This window comes from Anolis sagrei, chromosome 11 (genome assembly GCF_037176765.1).
Source record: "Anolis sagrei isolate rAnoSag1 chromosome 11, rAnoSag1.mat, whole genome shotgun sequence".
NCBI lineage: Eukaryota > Metazoa > Chordata > Lepidosauria > Squamata > Dactyloidae > Anolis > Anolis sagrei.
In genome coordinates, this window is record NC_090031.1 from 31,710,658 (window position 1) to 31,726,356 (window position 15,699).

Sequence of the window (15,699 nt, forward strand, 5' to 3'; positions counted from 1 at the left end):
ATTTTTATGCTTATATTTTGTTTTGTTAATCTTGTGGTTACGTTGTTTTTTTACTTTGTATGTTTTGTAATGTTACCTGGGAACCGCTCTGAGTCCCTTCGGGGAGATGGAGCGGTATATAAATAAAGTTTTATTATTATTATTATTATTATTTTATAAAGGAAATCGAGCATAATGCCAAGTTTTTAAACTGGGTGTTTTATAAATATATTGCAACTGTACCCTTGGCTCGCTCCTGATATGATAAATAAATAAATACCAAATTATTATAAGTGTCTTAATACATAAAATTTTGTTCAGTTGCCTCAATCTTTGTTGTTTGGTTCAATATGGTGATATGGGCTAATGTTCTGTGCAGGTACAGGAATTACCATATGTGCGATTCACAGTGACCACGATGGGGAACATTTATTTATGTATGTATTTAAACTGCTTTGAATCTCCCAAGAGTGAGAAGCAGATCACCTTTCTTTCTTTCTTTCTTTCTTTCTTTCTTTCTTTCTGTTCTTTTAAGGTGTGGGAATGATGTCGGAACAAGTTGAAAAGTTGTATGACAATTTGAACCCTCCAGAGGACGAGCAAGAAGGAAATACGCAAATCGTAAATCTGGAAACAAAACGGCCAAGCAAACGGACGGCGCCTTCCACGACGCACTATTGACTATTCAAATCAATCCCACAAAAGTAACACAATCCTGCCCGCCAGTTATCTTTCTTCGTTCTGTTTCCTCCTCCTTTTTATTTGTTTCCTTCTCTCTTTTTCTTTCGACAGGTGTGCGAGGGAGTTAATGGGAAACACTCCGCCCGGGAACACTGTGTTCTGGTGCCGATAGCCAAAGAAAGTCGAGGCAAGAGCGAGAAAGAAGTTTACAACTCATTACTCAGCACTTCTGCTGACGATGGCTGTCTCGCCCGCCCGGGGAAGTCAGTCGTCACGGGAATTTAAAACAGATGCACGGGCGTGATCACCTCTAACCCAGTCCACAATCGTTCCTTTTCCTCCTCTTTTCAAGGCTGAGCAACGGCCGAGATTCTGTGCTTGAAAGACACAGAAAAGTACAATTTGCACCAATAAGGCCTGTATGGCTAAAATCCAGGCTTTTTTGCAAACCATATCGACTTGTATGAGCCTTCCCAGGCCCAGAACTTCTCCGAAAATGTGCCATTCTCAGTCATGCATAGCCAGCTTGGTGATAATACACGGGTGGGTCAAAAAGTAATGGCTTTGTGGCTCTATCATGACAGATACATATGGGAACGACATGGGAGAGAATATGGGTGCACAGTGTTCCCTCGCTACTTCGCGGTTCGCTTTTCGCGGACTCACTCTTTCGCGGATTTTTGGCAACCATGGCGAGAGGCAGACAATCATTTAAAAGAGAGAGAGAGGAGAGATACAAATCAGTATGTAAATCATGGCCCTATAGCCCCTTCCTTATAGATAGGAAAAGAAAGTGGGCAATGCCTTTAAATCTCTCCTCACTTCTGCCTCACCCTGGAAAAATGAAAATCCGTGAAGTAGGGACACTATATATATATACTACAATGTTCCCTCACTTATTGTGGGTGTTACATTCCAGGACCACCTGCGAAAAATGAAAATCCGCGAAGTAGGGACACTATATATATATATTACAATGTTCCCTCACTTATTGTGGGTGTTACATTCCAGGACCACCTGCGAAAAATGAAAATCCGCGAAGTAGGGACACTATATATATATACTACAATGTTCCCTCACTTATTGTGGGTGTTACATTCCAGGACCACCTGCGAAAAATGAAAATCCGCGAAGTAGGGACACTATATATATATACTACAATGTTCCCTCACTTATTGTGGGTGTTACATTCCAGGACCACCTGCGAAAAATGAAAATCCGCGAAGTAGGGACACTATATATATATACTACAATGTTCCCTCACTTATTGTGGGTGTTACATTCCAGGACCACCTGCGAAAAATGAAAATCCGCGAAGTAGGGACACTATATATATATATTACAATGTTCCCTCACTTATTGTGGGTGTTACATTCCAGGACCACCTGCGAAAAATGAAAATCCGCGAAGTAGGGACACTATATATATATACTACAATGTTCCCTCACTTATTGTGGGTGTTACATTCCAGGACCACCTGCGAAAAATGAAAATCCGCGAAGTAGGGACACTATATATATATACTACAATGTTCCCTCACTTATTGTGGGTGTTACATTCCAGGACCACCTGCGAAAAATGAAAATCCGCGAAGTAGGGACACTATATATATATACTACAATGTTCCCTCACTTATTGTGGGTGTTACATTCCAGGACCACCTGCGAAAAATGAAAATCCGCGAAGTAGGGACACTATATATATATACTACAATGTTCCCTCACTTATTGTGGGTGTTACATTCCAGGACCACCTGCGAAAAATGAAAATCCGCGAAGTAGGGACACTATATATATATACTACAATGTTCCCTCACTTATTGCGGGTGTTACATTCCAGGACCACCTGCGAAAAATGAAAATCCGCGAAGTAGGGACACTATATATATATACTACAATGTTCCCTCACTTATTGTGGGTGTTACATTCCAGGACCACCTGCGAAAAATGAAAATCCGCGAAGTAGGGACACTATATATATATACTACAATGTTCCCTCACTTATTGTGGGTGTTACATTCCAGGACCACCTGCGAAAAATGAAAATCCGCGAAGTAGGGACACTATATATATATACTACAATGTTCCCTCACTTATTGTGGGTGTTACATTCCAGGACCACCTGCGAAAAATGAAAATCCGCGAAGTAGGGACACTATATATATATACTACAATGTTCCCTCACTTATTGCGGGTGTTACATTCCAGGACCACCTGCGAAAAATGAAAATCCGCGAAGTAGGGACACTATATATATATACTACAATGTTCCCTCACTTATTGTGGGTGTTACATTCCAGGACCACCTGCGAAAAATGAAAATCCGCGAAGTAGGGACACTATATATATATACTACAATGTTCCCTCACTTATTGTGGGTGTTACATTCCAGGACCACCTGCGAAAAATGAAAATCCGCGAAGTAGGGACACTATATATATATACTACAATGTTCCCTCACTTATTGTGGGTGTTACATTCCAGGACCACCTGCGAAAAATGAAAATCCGCGAAGTAGGGACACTATATATATATACTACAATGTTCCTTCACTTATTGTGGGTGTTACATTCCAGGACCACCTGCGAAAAATGAAAATCCGCGAAGTAGGGACACTATATATATATACTACAATGTTCCCTCACTTATTGTGGGTGTTACATTCCAGGACCACCTGCGAAAAATGAAAATCCGCGAAGTAGGGACACTATATATATATACTACAATGTTCCTTCACTTATTGTGGGTGTTACATTCCAGGACCACCTGCGAAAAATGAAAATCCGCGAAGTAGGGACACTATATATATATACTACAATGTTCCCTCACTTATTGTGGGTGTTACATTCCAGGACCACCTGCGAAAAATGAAAATCCGCGAAGTAGGCACACTATATATATAGTGTCCCTACTTCGCGGATTTTCACTTTTCGCGGGTGATCCTGGAATATAACACCCACAATAAGTGAGGGAACATTTTAATACCCAATACACCCAAATTTAAATGCTTGTGGGGTTGGGGGAGGGGGTTGATTTTGTCCTTTGGGAGTTGTAGTTGGAGTGATTTATGGTTCATCTACAATCAATATACATTCTGAACTCCACCAGCAATGGAACTGAACCAAGCTTGGCACACAGGACTCCCATGACTAACAGAAAATACTGGAAGGGTTTGGTAGGCATTGGCCTTGAGTGTTGGGATTTGTAGTTCACCTACATCCAGAAAGCACTGTGGATTCAAACAATGATGTATCTGGACCAAATGTGGCACAAATACTCAAATGTGAACACTGGTGGAGTTTGGGGAAAATAGACCTCAACATTTGAGAGTTGTAGTTACTGGGATTTATAGTTCTCTTACAATCAATACACATTCTGAACTCCACCAGCAATGGAATTGAACCAAACTTGGCACACAGGATTCTTGTGACCAACAGAAAATACTGAAAGTATTTGGTAGACACTGACCTTGAGTTTGGGATTTGTAGTTCACCTACATGCAGAGAACACTGTGGATTCAAACAATGATGTATCTGGACCAAACATGGCACGAATACTCAAATGTGGAGTTTGGGGAAAATAGATCTTGACATTGGAGAGTTGTAGTTGCAGGATTTACAGTTCACATCCAATCAAAGACAATAGAATTGGGCCAAGCTTCCCAAACAAAACCCCCATAACCAACAGTAAATACCGTGTTTTCTGACGGTCTTTGGTGGTCCCTCTGACACTCCCTGGCGACCCCACCAAGGGTCCTGATCCCCAGATTGAGAAACAACTGCCAGACCATCAAATGCTAATCAAGGTGGTCAGTTGAAACATTCACACCTAGCTCCAAAAGAGAAGAGTTCTTTCTCCCGCCCTGGTCATTCCACAGATATATAAACCCATTTTCCTAGTTCCAACAGTCCTCACTACCTCTGAGGATGCTTGCCATAGATGCAGGCGAAACGTCAGGAGAGAATGCCTCTAGAACATGGCCATATAGCCTGAAAAAACCTACAACAACCCAACGCTACGTTAGTCCAATGCTCAAAACACAACATCATGCTGTCTTTCAATGAGGATGATAACAGGAAACAGGAATAGGGATGTTGTAGGTTTTTCGGGCTGTAAGGCCATGTTCTAGAAGCATTCTCTCCTGACGTGAGGCATCCTCAGAGGTCCTCCCAACCTCTGAGGATGCCTGCCATAGATGCAGGCGAAATGTCAGGAGAGAATGCCCCTAGAACATGGCTATATAGCCCGAAAAACCTAGAACATCCCTATTCCTGTTTCCTATGTTATCATCCTCATCGAAACTCAGCATGATGTTGTGTTTTGAGCATTGGACTAACGTAGTGTTGGGTTGTTATAGGTTTTTTTGGGTTATATGTCCATGTTCTAGAGGCATTCTCTCCTGACGTTTCGCCTGCATTTATGGCAGGCATCCTCAGAGGTTGGGAGGACGTCTGAGGATGCCTCACGTCAGGAGAATGCTTCTAGAACATGGCTATATAGCCCGAAAAACCTAGAACATCCCTACTCCTGTTTCCTAGGTTATCATCCTCATCGAAAGTCAGCATGATGTTGTGTTTTGAGCATTGGACTAACGTAGTGTTGGGTTGTTATAGGTTTTTTCGGGTTATATGTCCATGTTCTAGAGGCATTCTCTCCTGACGTTTCGCCTGCATCTATGGCAGGCATCCTCAGAGGTTGGGAGGACCTCTGAGGATGCCTCACGTCAGGAGAGAATGCTTCTAGAACATGCCTATATAGCCCGAAAAACCTACAACAACTCAGTGATTCCGGGCATGAAAGCCTTCGACAATACATGAAACAGGAATAGTCAGAGGACTCATCCATTCCTAGGAGACGAGTGGCTCTCAACCCGGGCAAGAAGTGATCTCATGCAAAGTTGTGGTGAAGGAGTTAAGAGAGATCCACCCGGAGATGTATGAACCAAATCAATGCCTCAAGGTCCAGGAATGTACAACATCTAGACAGATCTTCCAATGGCCACCCATTGAGGCAAGTCAGACCAGATGGAGGGCAACTGGTTTGTGGAAGGAGAGGGCCAGGAGGATGAGGAACCCTCTTGAGATGCCATCTGGATCTAGTTTGGGCGGGTGAGAAAGAGCAAAAAATGTCCTCCATCTCAAGAATGGCCTCCTCTTCCAATCTTCCTTCCAACGCCTTGTGTGAAACCAGCTTGTAAACTATTTTAAGCCAACGGCATCTCATTTCATCCCGTCTGGCAACCAAGGAGGCCTTTTGGAAAACTTGGGAGCCAAGTGGAGCACATCAAGAAACAGAAGCTTGGCTCGACGGGAGGAATGACGTCGAGGGAAAGAAATGCCCAAAAGATCGCGGAGACGACGAAGGCTCTGAATGTGTGGTTGGTTCAAACAAAGCAACACAGTGAACCCTTTTTTTGGAAAACGAAGGGGGTTTCCATCGGAGCATGACTGTTCCAAAGGGGAAACCGAGTCAAAAATCCCAGAAAGCAAACACAAAAGTCATTGAAAATAATGAGAGCAAGACTTCGATCCGTGTTTCTCAACCTTCCTAATGCTGAGACCCCTTAATACAGTTCCTCATGTTGTGGTGACCCCCAACCATCACATTATTTTCGTTTATTTAATTTTAGCTTGCTAAGTTATAATTCGCATTTATATGTTGGGTTGTATAAATTTTGTTAGTATGGATGTATTGTTGTTGTATTCGGGCATTTGATAAATAAAGTTTTATATTATTATTATTATTATTATTATTATTATTATTATTATTATTATTTTACTGACACAAAAGCACAGTATGTCACAGCAAACGAGTTCTATATGCTGGATTTCGTATCACAAAATCACAAGTCGAATATTATAATATATTATTATTATTATTATTATTATTATCTATATATATATAAATGCTCTGTGCATAATGAGTACCTTAAAGACAAAAGAACCAATGAACAAAATCACACCAAATTTGGCAACAAAACGTCTCACTACACAAGGAGTGACCATCACTCAAAAAATTATGATTTTGTCATTTGGAAGTTGTAGTTTCTGGGATTTATAGTTCACCTACAATCAAAGAGCATTCTGAACTCCACCAATGATGGAATTGAACCAAACTTGGCACACAGAACTCCCATGACTGATAGAAAATACCTTGAGTTTGGGAGTTGTAGTTCACATACATCCAGAGAGCACGTGGACTCAAATAATGATGGATCTGGACCAAACTTGGCACGAAACCTCAATATGCTCAGATATGAACACAGACGGAGTTTGGGGGGAATAGACCTTGACATTTGGGAGTTGTAGTTGCTGGGATTTATAGTTCACCCACAACCAAAGAGCATTCTGAACTCCACCGATGATGCAATTGAACCAATCTTGACACACAGAACTCCCATGACCAACAGATAATACAGGAAGGGCTTGGTGGGCATTGACCTTGAGTTTGGGAGTTGTAGTTCACCTACATCCAGAGAGCACTGTGGACTCCGACAACGATAAATCTGAACCAAACTTGGCACGAATACTCAATATGGCCAAATGGGAACACTGGTGGAGTTTGGGGGAAATAGACCTTGACATTTGGGAGTTGTAGTTGCTGGGATTTATAGTTCACTTACAATCACAGAAGTAGGAGGGCTTTTGGTGGGAGGATTCATTGTCTGTTTCCAAAAAGGAAGAGAAGGACAGGAGGAGAGATCTTCAGCCTTCTCTGCCAAAGGGGATTTATAGTTCACCTACAATCACAGCAGGAGGAGAGCTTTTGGTGGGAGGATTCATTGTCTGTTTCCAAAAAGGAAGAGAAGGACAGGAGGAGAGGTCTTCAGCCTTCTCTGCCAAAGGGGTTCCTAACACCATCGGAAATATATGTTTTCTGATGGTCTTTGGCGACCCCTCTGAAGCCCCCTCATGATCCCCCAATAGGGGTCCTGACCCCCAGGTTGAGAAATGCTGCATTACGGATTGTGTAGGATCTTGGCCAACATTAATCCTCAACTTAAGTCAACTTCAGGTCACGCTCTACACCTGCTGCTGGTTGACTGTTAAATCATGGTGACCGATCACCAGTCGTAGGGTGTGGTTGGTGTACTTTGCACCCTCTCCGTTACAGGAAATAAATACTCAAAGAGCGAGAGTAGACTATGAATAGTAGAAAAGGAGTGACCTCCAACAAATGCCAGAGAAAGGTCTCTATCTGCAGAGAGGGTTAGAATTTAACTCGTGACAGGCACGTCCATTGTCCCAACTCGTTCGTTCGCCGGGGCAGGAAGTCGCCCACTTAGGACTCGTGACGCAGCATTAGCACAAAAATATACAATCTTCCTTGGGATCTGAAGCAGCGCACACACTCACAATGCCTTTCTCTCTCTCTCTCTTTCCCCCTCCCCCTGGAGTCCACGTTGACAAATTCTTCAACAACTCCTGTGGTTGCAGGGAAGCTGGTTTCATTCTGACTCATCCCTGTTCAAACAGTTTACTGGAAATGGAGGGGGGGGGGGATTTGTGCAAAGAAATCATGTGATGGCCAGACAAACCACAATGAGCCAAAGGTTCAAAGGAGTCAAAGAAAGGAGAGAGAAAAATACATAAGGGGGGGGGGGCACAGATCCATGAAACTCAACAACCCCAACGACAACGGACACCCCATTATTTTGCCTTAATCCCTTTGTGGTATTTGAGGAAGAAAGGCAACAAGGGAATCGGGGAAACAGAGTAAACAAAGCAGCAAATGGTTCGATAGTATCACAGGGCAACTGCCAAATATTTCCCTTTTTTGCCTGTTTTTTTGGCCAGGGAGCAAGCGGCACGGGTGCGTAACTGGCTCCAAGGACAGGTCAGTTTAGGGTGGCTTCGCACGCTACACACTTCTGCCTTTCGGTGCACGTAGCGCACCGTGCCAACGGATGCAAATCTGCGAGCGTTTCTTCATGATTGGATGATAACGAGGCCTTCAAAGCACAGCCAAACGCGGACTTCTTCCATGCCATGTGGTCCCTAGAGTCCAGCAAAGTGTAGCCAAATACACGTTTCTTCCACGCCACGGGGTTCCCAAGGACACTACGTCGGCATTGGGTTCCTCAAAGGCGGTGGAAGAACAATCATAACTTTTTGAGGAGGAAGTACAACAGTTGTCTACAGAGGCAGCGTCAACGAAGGCCAAATGCTACTTATTATTATTATTATTATTTTACTGACACAAAAGCACAGTATGTCACAGCAAACAAGAGCTATATGCTGGATTTTGTATTATTATTATTATTATTATTATTATTATTATTATTTTACTGACAATATGTCACAGCAAACGAGATCTATATGCTGGATTTTGTATTATATTTATTATTATTATTATTATTATTATTATTATTATTATTGTATTGTCGAAGGCTTTCATGGCCGGAATCACTCAGTTCTTGTGGGTTTTTTCGGGCTATATGGCCATGTTCTAGAGGCATTTCTCCTGACGTTTCGCCTGCATCTATGGCAGGCTTCTGAGGAAGCCTGCCATAGATGCAGGCGAAACGTCAGGAGAAATGCCTCTAGAACATGGCCATATAGCCCGAAAAAACCCACAAGAACTGAATTATTATTATTATTATTTTACTGACACAAAAGCACAGTATGTCACAGCAAATGAGATCTATATGCTGGATTTTGTATTATTATTATTATTATTATTATTATTATTCTGACACAAAAGCACAGTATGTCACAGCAAATGAGATCTATATAACAACAATAATAATAATAATAATAATTATTATTATTAAAATTATTATTATTATCCGGTGGCACCGTGTGTTAAACCCTTGTGCAGGCAGGACTGAAGACCGACAGGTCGCAGGTTCGAATGCGGGGAGAGCATGGATGAGCTCCCTCTGTCAGCTTCAGCTCCTCATGCGGGGACATGAGAGAAGCCTCCCACAAGGATGGTAAAATATCCAGGCAACGTCCTTGCAGACAGCCAATTCTCTCACACCAGAAGCAACTTGCAGTTTCTCAAGTCCCTCCTGACACAGAAGAAAACAAACATAATCCTGTTCTGCTCACAAAAATTGAGCATTAACTGAGTTTTGGTGGCAAATTGGGCTTCCGAGTCAAGACTGGGATTTGAGGGCCAAAACCTGAGACCTACAGGTGACCCCTTCTGATGTCGTAGGAAGAAGGAACTTGGCCGGCAGATTAAGACACAGGCAGGAAGAGAAAGCGAGTGGCACAAAGGGAAGGCGCAGCATACAGGAAGTGATTCAGTACACATGCTAGTTAACATTGAGCTCCAGGGAATGAATTGATTGCACACTCGTTTCAATAAAAGTTCCTTGGTTTGTGGTCTCTTAACTCCTTACTGACAACTAGAACTACATAAAAGGGGAGATTAAGTATCAACCACAGCTGTGCAGAGTACAGACGGCCCTGCAAAATGGTGAGATTATTATTATTATTATTACTATTAATAATAATAATAATACCTCACTTTATCTCTCAGAGGTCTTAAAATAAAAACATTAACATACTGTTTAAAATTGAGAAATTGGAAAAGCTGAGGATTTAAAGATTGAACTGCAAAGACTCTGGCGCAAGCCAGTCAAGGTGGTCCCAGTGGTGATCGGCACACTGCGCGCAGTGACTCAAGACCTTGGCCTGCACTTAAACACAACTGGCACTGACAAAATTACCATCTGTCATCTGCAAAAGACCACCCTACTCAGATCTGTACGCATTATTCGCCAATACATCACACAGTCCTAGACACTTGAGAAGTGTCCGACATGTGATCCAATACAACAGCCAGCAGAGTAATAACAATAATAATAATTCAAAAATACATCACACAGTCCTAGACGCTTGGGAAGTGTCCGACATGTGATTTAATTTAATACTAGCCGTCCCCTGCCACGCGTTGCCGTGGCCCACTCTAGTGGTCATGGGGGTTCTGTGTGGGAGGTTTGGCCCAATTCTATCGTTGGTGGGGTTTAGAATGCTCTTTGATTGTAGGTGAACTACAAATCCCAGCAACTACAACTCCCAAATGGCAAGATTCTTTTTACCCCAAACTCCACCAGTGCTCACATTTGGGAGTATTGAGTATTTGTGTAGAGTTTGGTCCAGATCCATCATTGTTTGACTCCATAGTGATCTCTGGATGTAGGTGAACTACAAATCCAAAACCAAAGGACACTGCCCACCAAACCCTTCCAGTATTTTCTGTTGGTCATGGGAGAACTGTGTGCCAAGTTTGGTTCAATTCTATCATTGGCGGGGTTCAGAATGCTCTTTGATTGTAGGTGAACTATAAATCCCAGATACTACAACTCCCAAATGGCAAAATCATTTTTTTAAGTGAAGGACATACATTGGGTTGTTGGTCATGGAAGAACTGTTGGGTTGTTGGTCTGTTGGTCATGGAAGAACTGTGTGCCAAGTTTGGTTCAATTCCATCATTGGTGGTGTTCAGAATGCTCTTTGATTGTAGGTGAACTATAAATCCCAGCAACTACAACTCCCAAATGACAAAATCAAATTTTTTTTCAGTGAAGGACATACATTGGGTTGTTAGGTGTATTGTGTCCAAATTTGGTGTCAATTCATCCAGTGGTTTTTCAGTTCTGTTAATCCCACAAACGAACATTACATTTTTATTTATATAGATTTTTAATTAATATTTTCAAAAACCCACGAAACAGTGAGTCCACTAAAAGCAAACCACGAAGTAGCGAGGGAACGCTGTACATACATAAGCAGAAACCAAAAAGACAACACATCATCTACAACCAATAATCGTAATATAATATATTGTATGTATATATATCTTGTAAGCCGCTCTGTGTCCCCTTCGGGGTGAGAAGGGCGGCATATAAATGTTGTAAATAAATAATAAATAAACATTAAAAAATTAAATCACAATAAATAAATATACAGGTTAAAATATACAAACTTTAAAACAGAAATAACAATAATTTCTGCACTGGAGGATATAGAGAGAATGCTTCCTTGGGCATTTTTAGGTCTATATTCAACTTCCAGTGGAAGTCAGCCATAGACCACCCTGGAGGACTTACAAACTCCTAGAGGTGTCTACTCTTGGTTTAAAAAGTCGCTCAAACCGCTCTTGTGTAGGAGGAATTAATATGGATGGCTTTAGGGGTATTCCTACCTGTGCTGCCTGGGCGTGTTCCAGCATCTCCTCGAATTCTTGGTATTCCTCATCATCAGGCTCTTCTCCAGAAAGACGAGCAGCTCTGGCCATGAAGTATGGCGGCAGCTCCCCAATCGCTGTCCCAGCACCCTGGACGCGGAAATGGGATAGAGAAGACAGAGAAAAGGACATAAGAGTTCTGTGTGCCAAGTTTGGTTCAATTCCATTGTTGGTCGGGTTCAGAATGCTCTTTGATTATAGCTGAACTATAAATCCCAGCAACTACAGCTCCCAAAAGTCAAGTTCTGTTTTCCTCAAACTCCACCAGTGTTCACATTTGGGCATATTGAGCATTCGTGCCAAGTTTGGTCCCGACCCATCATTGTTTGAGTCCACAGTGCTCTCTGGATGTAGGTAAACTACAACTCCCAAACTCAAGGATAATGCCCACCAAACCCTTTCGGTATTATCTGTTGGTCATGGGAGTTCTGCGTGCCTAATATGGTTCAAGTCCATTGTTTGGTAGAGTTCAGAATGCTCTTTGATTGTAGGTGAACTATAAATTCCAGCAACTACAGCTCCCAAATGTCAAGGTCTGTTTTCCCCAAATTCCACATTTGAGCATATTGAGGATTTGTGCCAAGTTTAGTCCAGTTTCATCATTGTTTTAGTCCACCGGATGTAGGTGAACGACAACTCCCAAACTCAAGGTCAATGCCCACCAAACCCTTCCAGTACTTTCTGTTCGTCATGGGAGTTCTTTGGGCCAAGTTTGGTTCAATTCCATCGTTGGTGAAGTTCAGAATGCTCTTTAATTTTTTGAGTCCACAGTGTTCTCTGGATGTAGGTGAACTACAAATCCCAAACTCAAGGTCAGTGCCCACCAAACGCTTTCAGTATTTTCTGTTCGTCATGGGAGTTCTTTGGGCCAAGTTTGGTTCAATTCCATCATTGGTGGAGTTCAGAATGCTCTTTGATTGTTTGAATCCACAGTGCTCTCTGGATATAGGTGAACAACAAATCCCAAAGTCAAGGTCAATGCCCACCAAACCCTTCCAGTATTTTCTGTTGGTCATGGGAGAACTGTGTGCCAAGTTTGGTTCAATTCCATCATTGGCGGGGTTCAGAATGCTCTTTGGTTGTAGGTGAACTATAAATCCCAGCAACTACAACTCCCAAATGACAAAATCAATCCCCACCTAATTCCACCAGTATTCAAATTTGGACATATCGGGTATTTGTGCCAAATGAATGAAAATACATCTTGCATATCAGATATTTACATTGCGATTCATAACAGTTATGAATGACAGTTATGAAGTAGCAACGAAAATAATGTTATGGTTGGGGGTCACCACAACATGAGGAACGTTATTAAGGGGTTGCGGCATTAGGAAGTTTGAGAAAATACTGGAAGAGTTTGGTGGGCACTGACCTTGAGTTTTGGAGTTGTAGTTCACCTACCTCCAGAAAGCACGGTGAACTCAAACATTGATAGACCTGGACTAAACTTGGCACAAATACTCAATATGCCCAAATGTGAACACTAGTGGAGTTTGGGGAAAATAGACCTTGACATTTGGTGGTTGTTGTTGCTGGGATTTATAGTTCACCTACAACCAAAGCGCATTCTGAACTCCACCAACGATGGAATTGAACCAAACTTGGCACACAGAACTCCCATGACCAATAGAAAATATTGGAAGGGTTTGGTGGGCATTGACCTTTGGTTTTGGAGTTGTAGTTCACCTACCTCCAGAGAGCACTGTGGAGTCAAACAATGATAGATCTGGACTAAACTTGGCACAAACACTCAATATGCCCAAATGTGAACACTGGTGGAGTTTGGGGAAAATAGACCTTGACATTTGGGAGTTGTAGTTGCTGGGATTTATAGTTCACCTACAACCATAGATCATTCTGAACTCCACCAGCGATGGAATTGGACCAAATTTGGCACACAGAACTCCCATGACCAACAAAAAATACTGGAAGGGTTTGGTGGACATTCACCTTGGGTTTGGGAGTTGTAGTTCACCTACCTCCAGAGAGCACTGTGGACTCAAACAATGATACATCTGGACCAAACTGGACCAAAAATGATAGATCTGGACTAAACTTGGCACAAACACTCAATATGCCCAAATGTGAACACTAGTGGAATTTGGGGGAAAATACATCTTGACATTTGGGAGTTGTAGTTGCTGGGATTTATAGTTCACCTACAACCAAAGAGCATTCTGAACTCCACCAACAATGGAATTGGACCAAACTTGGCACACAGAACTCCCATGACCAACAGAAAATACTGGAAGGGTTTGGTGGACATTCACCTTGGGTTTGGGAGTTGTAGTTTACCTAGATCCACAGATCACTGTGGACTCAAACAATGATAGATCTGGACCAAACTTGGTATGAATACTCAACATGCCCAAATGTGAACTGCTCAAGAATATGTATGAATCAGCATACTTTGGATATTATCATCATCATCATCATCATCATCATCATCATCATCATTAGACTAGAGAGGGTTTTCTGGAACTAAACCCTGAATCATTGAACTCTGTAAGTCCCAAGCACAGCTCCGCACCGGCCATCTGGCTAATGAAAGGTTAATAGAAGCGGACGCTTGGCAGGTTACCAAGCGGCAGGAAAGAAAGGTAGGACAATTGGACAGCTGGCGAGAGGAGGGGACACACCTCGGCCGGCCGCAGGCAGATGGTTTCTGCTCAGGATAAGTGATAAGTGCTTTTATGGGGACGCCCCCTCCTTCCAAGCAACTCTATAGCTGTTTGGTTTCCTTTGTTCCCTCCCGTGGGGCAGCTGCGGGGAAAGAACGGCAGCTGCCTTGAGTAGTTGAGCAAAGCAAACAAAAGTGACCAGGTTGGTTTGAAACTTTAGTTTGACTCAAACGGTCAAAGGGAAACGCACAAATGTCTACGCAACACAGGGCTTGTTCTTCCTTGTTCTTGTGCAGATGTGGCGCCTGATCAAGGAAGTGGGGTTGCAACAGGTCTTGCATTCAAATTGGATCGCTGGTTTGTGAGCTGGGTTTTCAAAGGAGAGCCCAATCAATCACTTTATTTGCTACTTTGGGTCTCAATTGGGAAAGAAATATAAATATATCAATTGTTAAGTCAAAGTAGATATGTCTGTTTGTACCAACAACAACAACAACCAGTCCCAGTGGTGATTGGTACACTGGGTGCAGTGCCTAAAGACCTTGGCTTGCACTTAAACACAATCAGCACTGACAAAATTACCATCTGTCCACTGCAAAAGGCCACCCTACTTCGGAGAGCTTGTGTTCAACCATTTCAAAGCTCCCTTTATATAACCAGTGATGGCACAATCGTCAGCATAGATTGTTTCCTCAGAGCTCGAGATGCTTGTCTGTTTTTAAGGTGGAAAGCACACATCTGCATGTTAGATGGATTAGGAATCAGCTGGTTTCCCCTGTAATCGGCAGTAAGAGCACCTAAAGATTCGGAGAGCTTCTGTTCCACCATTTCAAAGCTCCCTGCTTGAGCAGTGATGGCATGATCATCAGCATAGCTTGTTTCCTCAGAGCTCGAGATGCTTATCTGTTCTAAATGTGAAAAGCACATGTCTGCATTTTAGATGGATTAGGAATCCGCTGGTTTTTCCTGCAATAGGCAGTAAGAGCACCTAAAGCTTCAGAGAGCTTCTGTTCCACCATTTCAAAGCTCCCTGCTTGAGCAGTGATGGCACGATCGTCAGCATAGATCGTCTCTTCAGAGTTCAAAATGCTTGTCTGTTCTTAAAATGAAAAGGGCACATCTGCATTTTAGATGGATTAGGAATCCGCTGATTTTCCCTGCAATAGGCAGTAAGAACAAGTGAAGGTTCGGAGAGCTTCTGTTCCACCATTTCAAAG

At 42.5% G+C, this 15,699-nt stretch overlaps 1 protein-coding gene and 1 long non-coding RNA gene across 4 annotated transcripts in view; one reads left to right on the plus strand and one right to left on the minus strand.

Moving 5' to 3' along the window:
* VMP1 (vacuole membrane protein 1) overlaps positions 1–15,699 on the minus strand; it is a 120,818-nt gene that overhangs the window by 59,211 nt on the left and 45,908 nt on the right. For all 3 annotated transcript variants that reach the window (XM_060756783.2, XM_060756784.2, XM_060756785.2), the window contains exon 7: positions 11,817–11,948. In XM_060756783.2, coding sequence (XP_060612766.1) covers positions 11,817–11,948 — 132 coding nt within the window. The remainder of the gene's footprint in view (positions 1–11,816; positions 11,949–15,699) is intronic.
* On the plus strand, positions 514–978 carry LOC137097693 (uncharacterized). The gene is made up of 2 exons (XR_010910362.1): positions 514–683; positions 772–978. It is a non-coding gene; the product is annotated as an uncharacterized lncRNA (long non-coding RNA).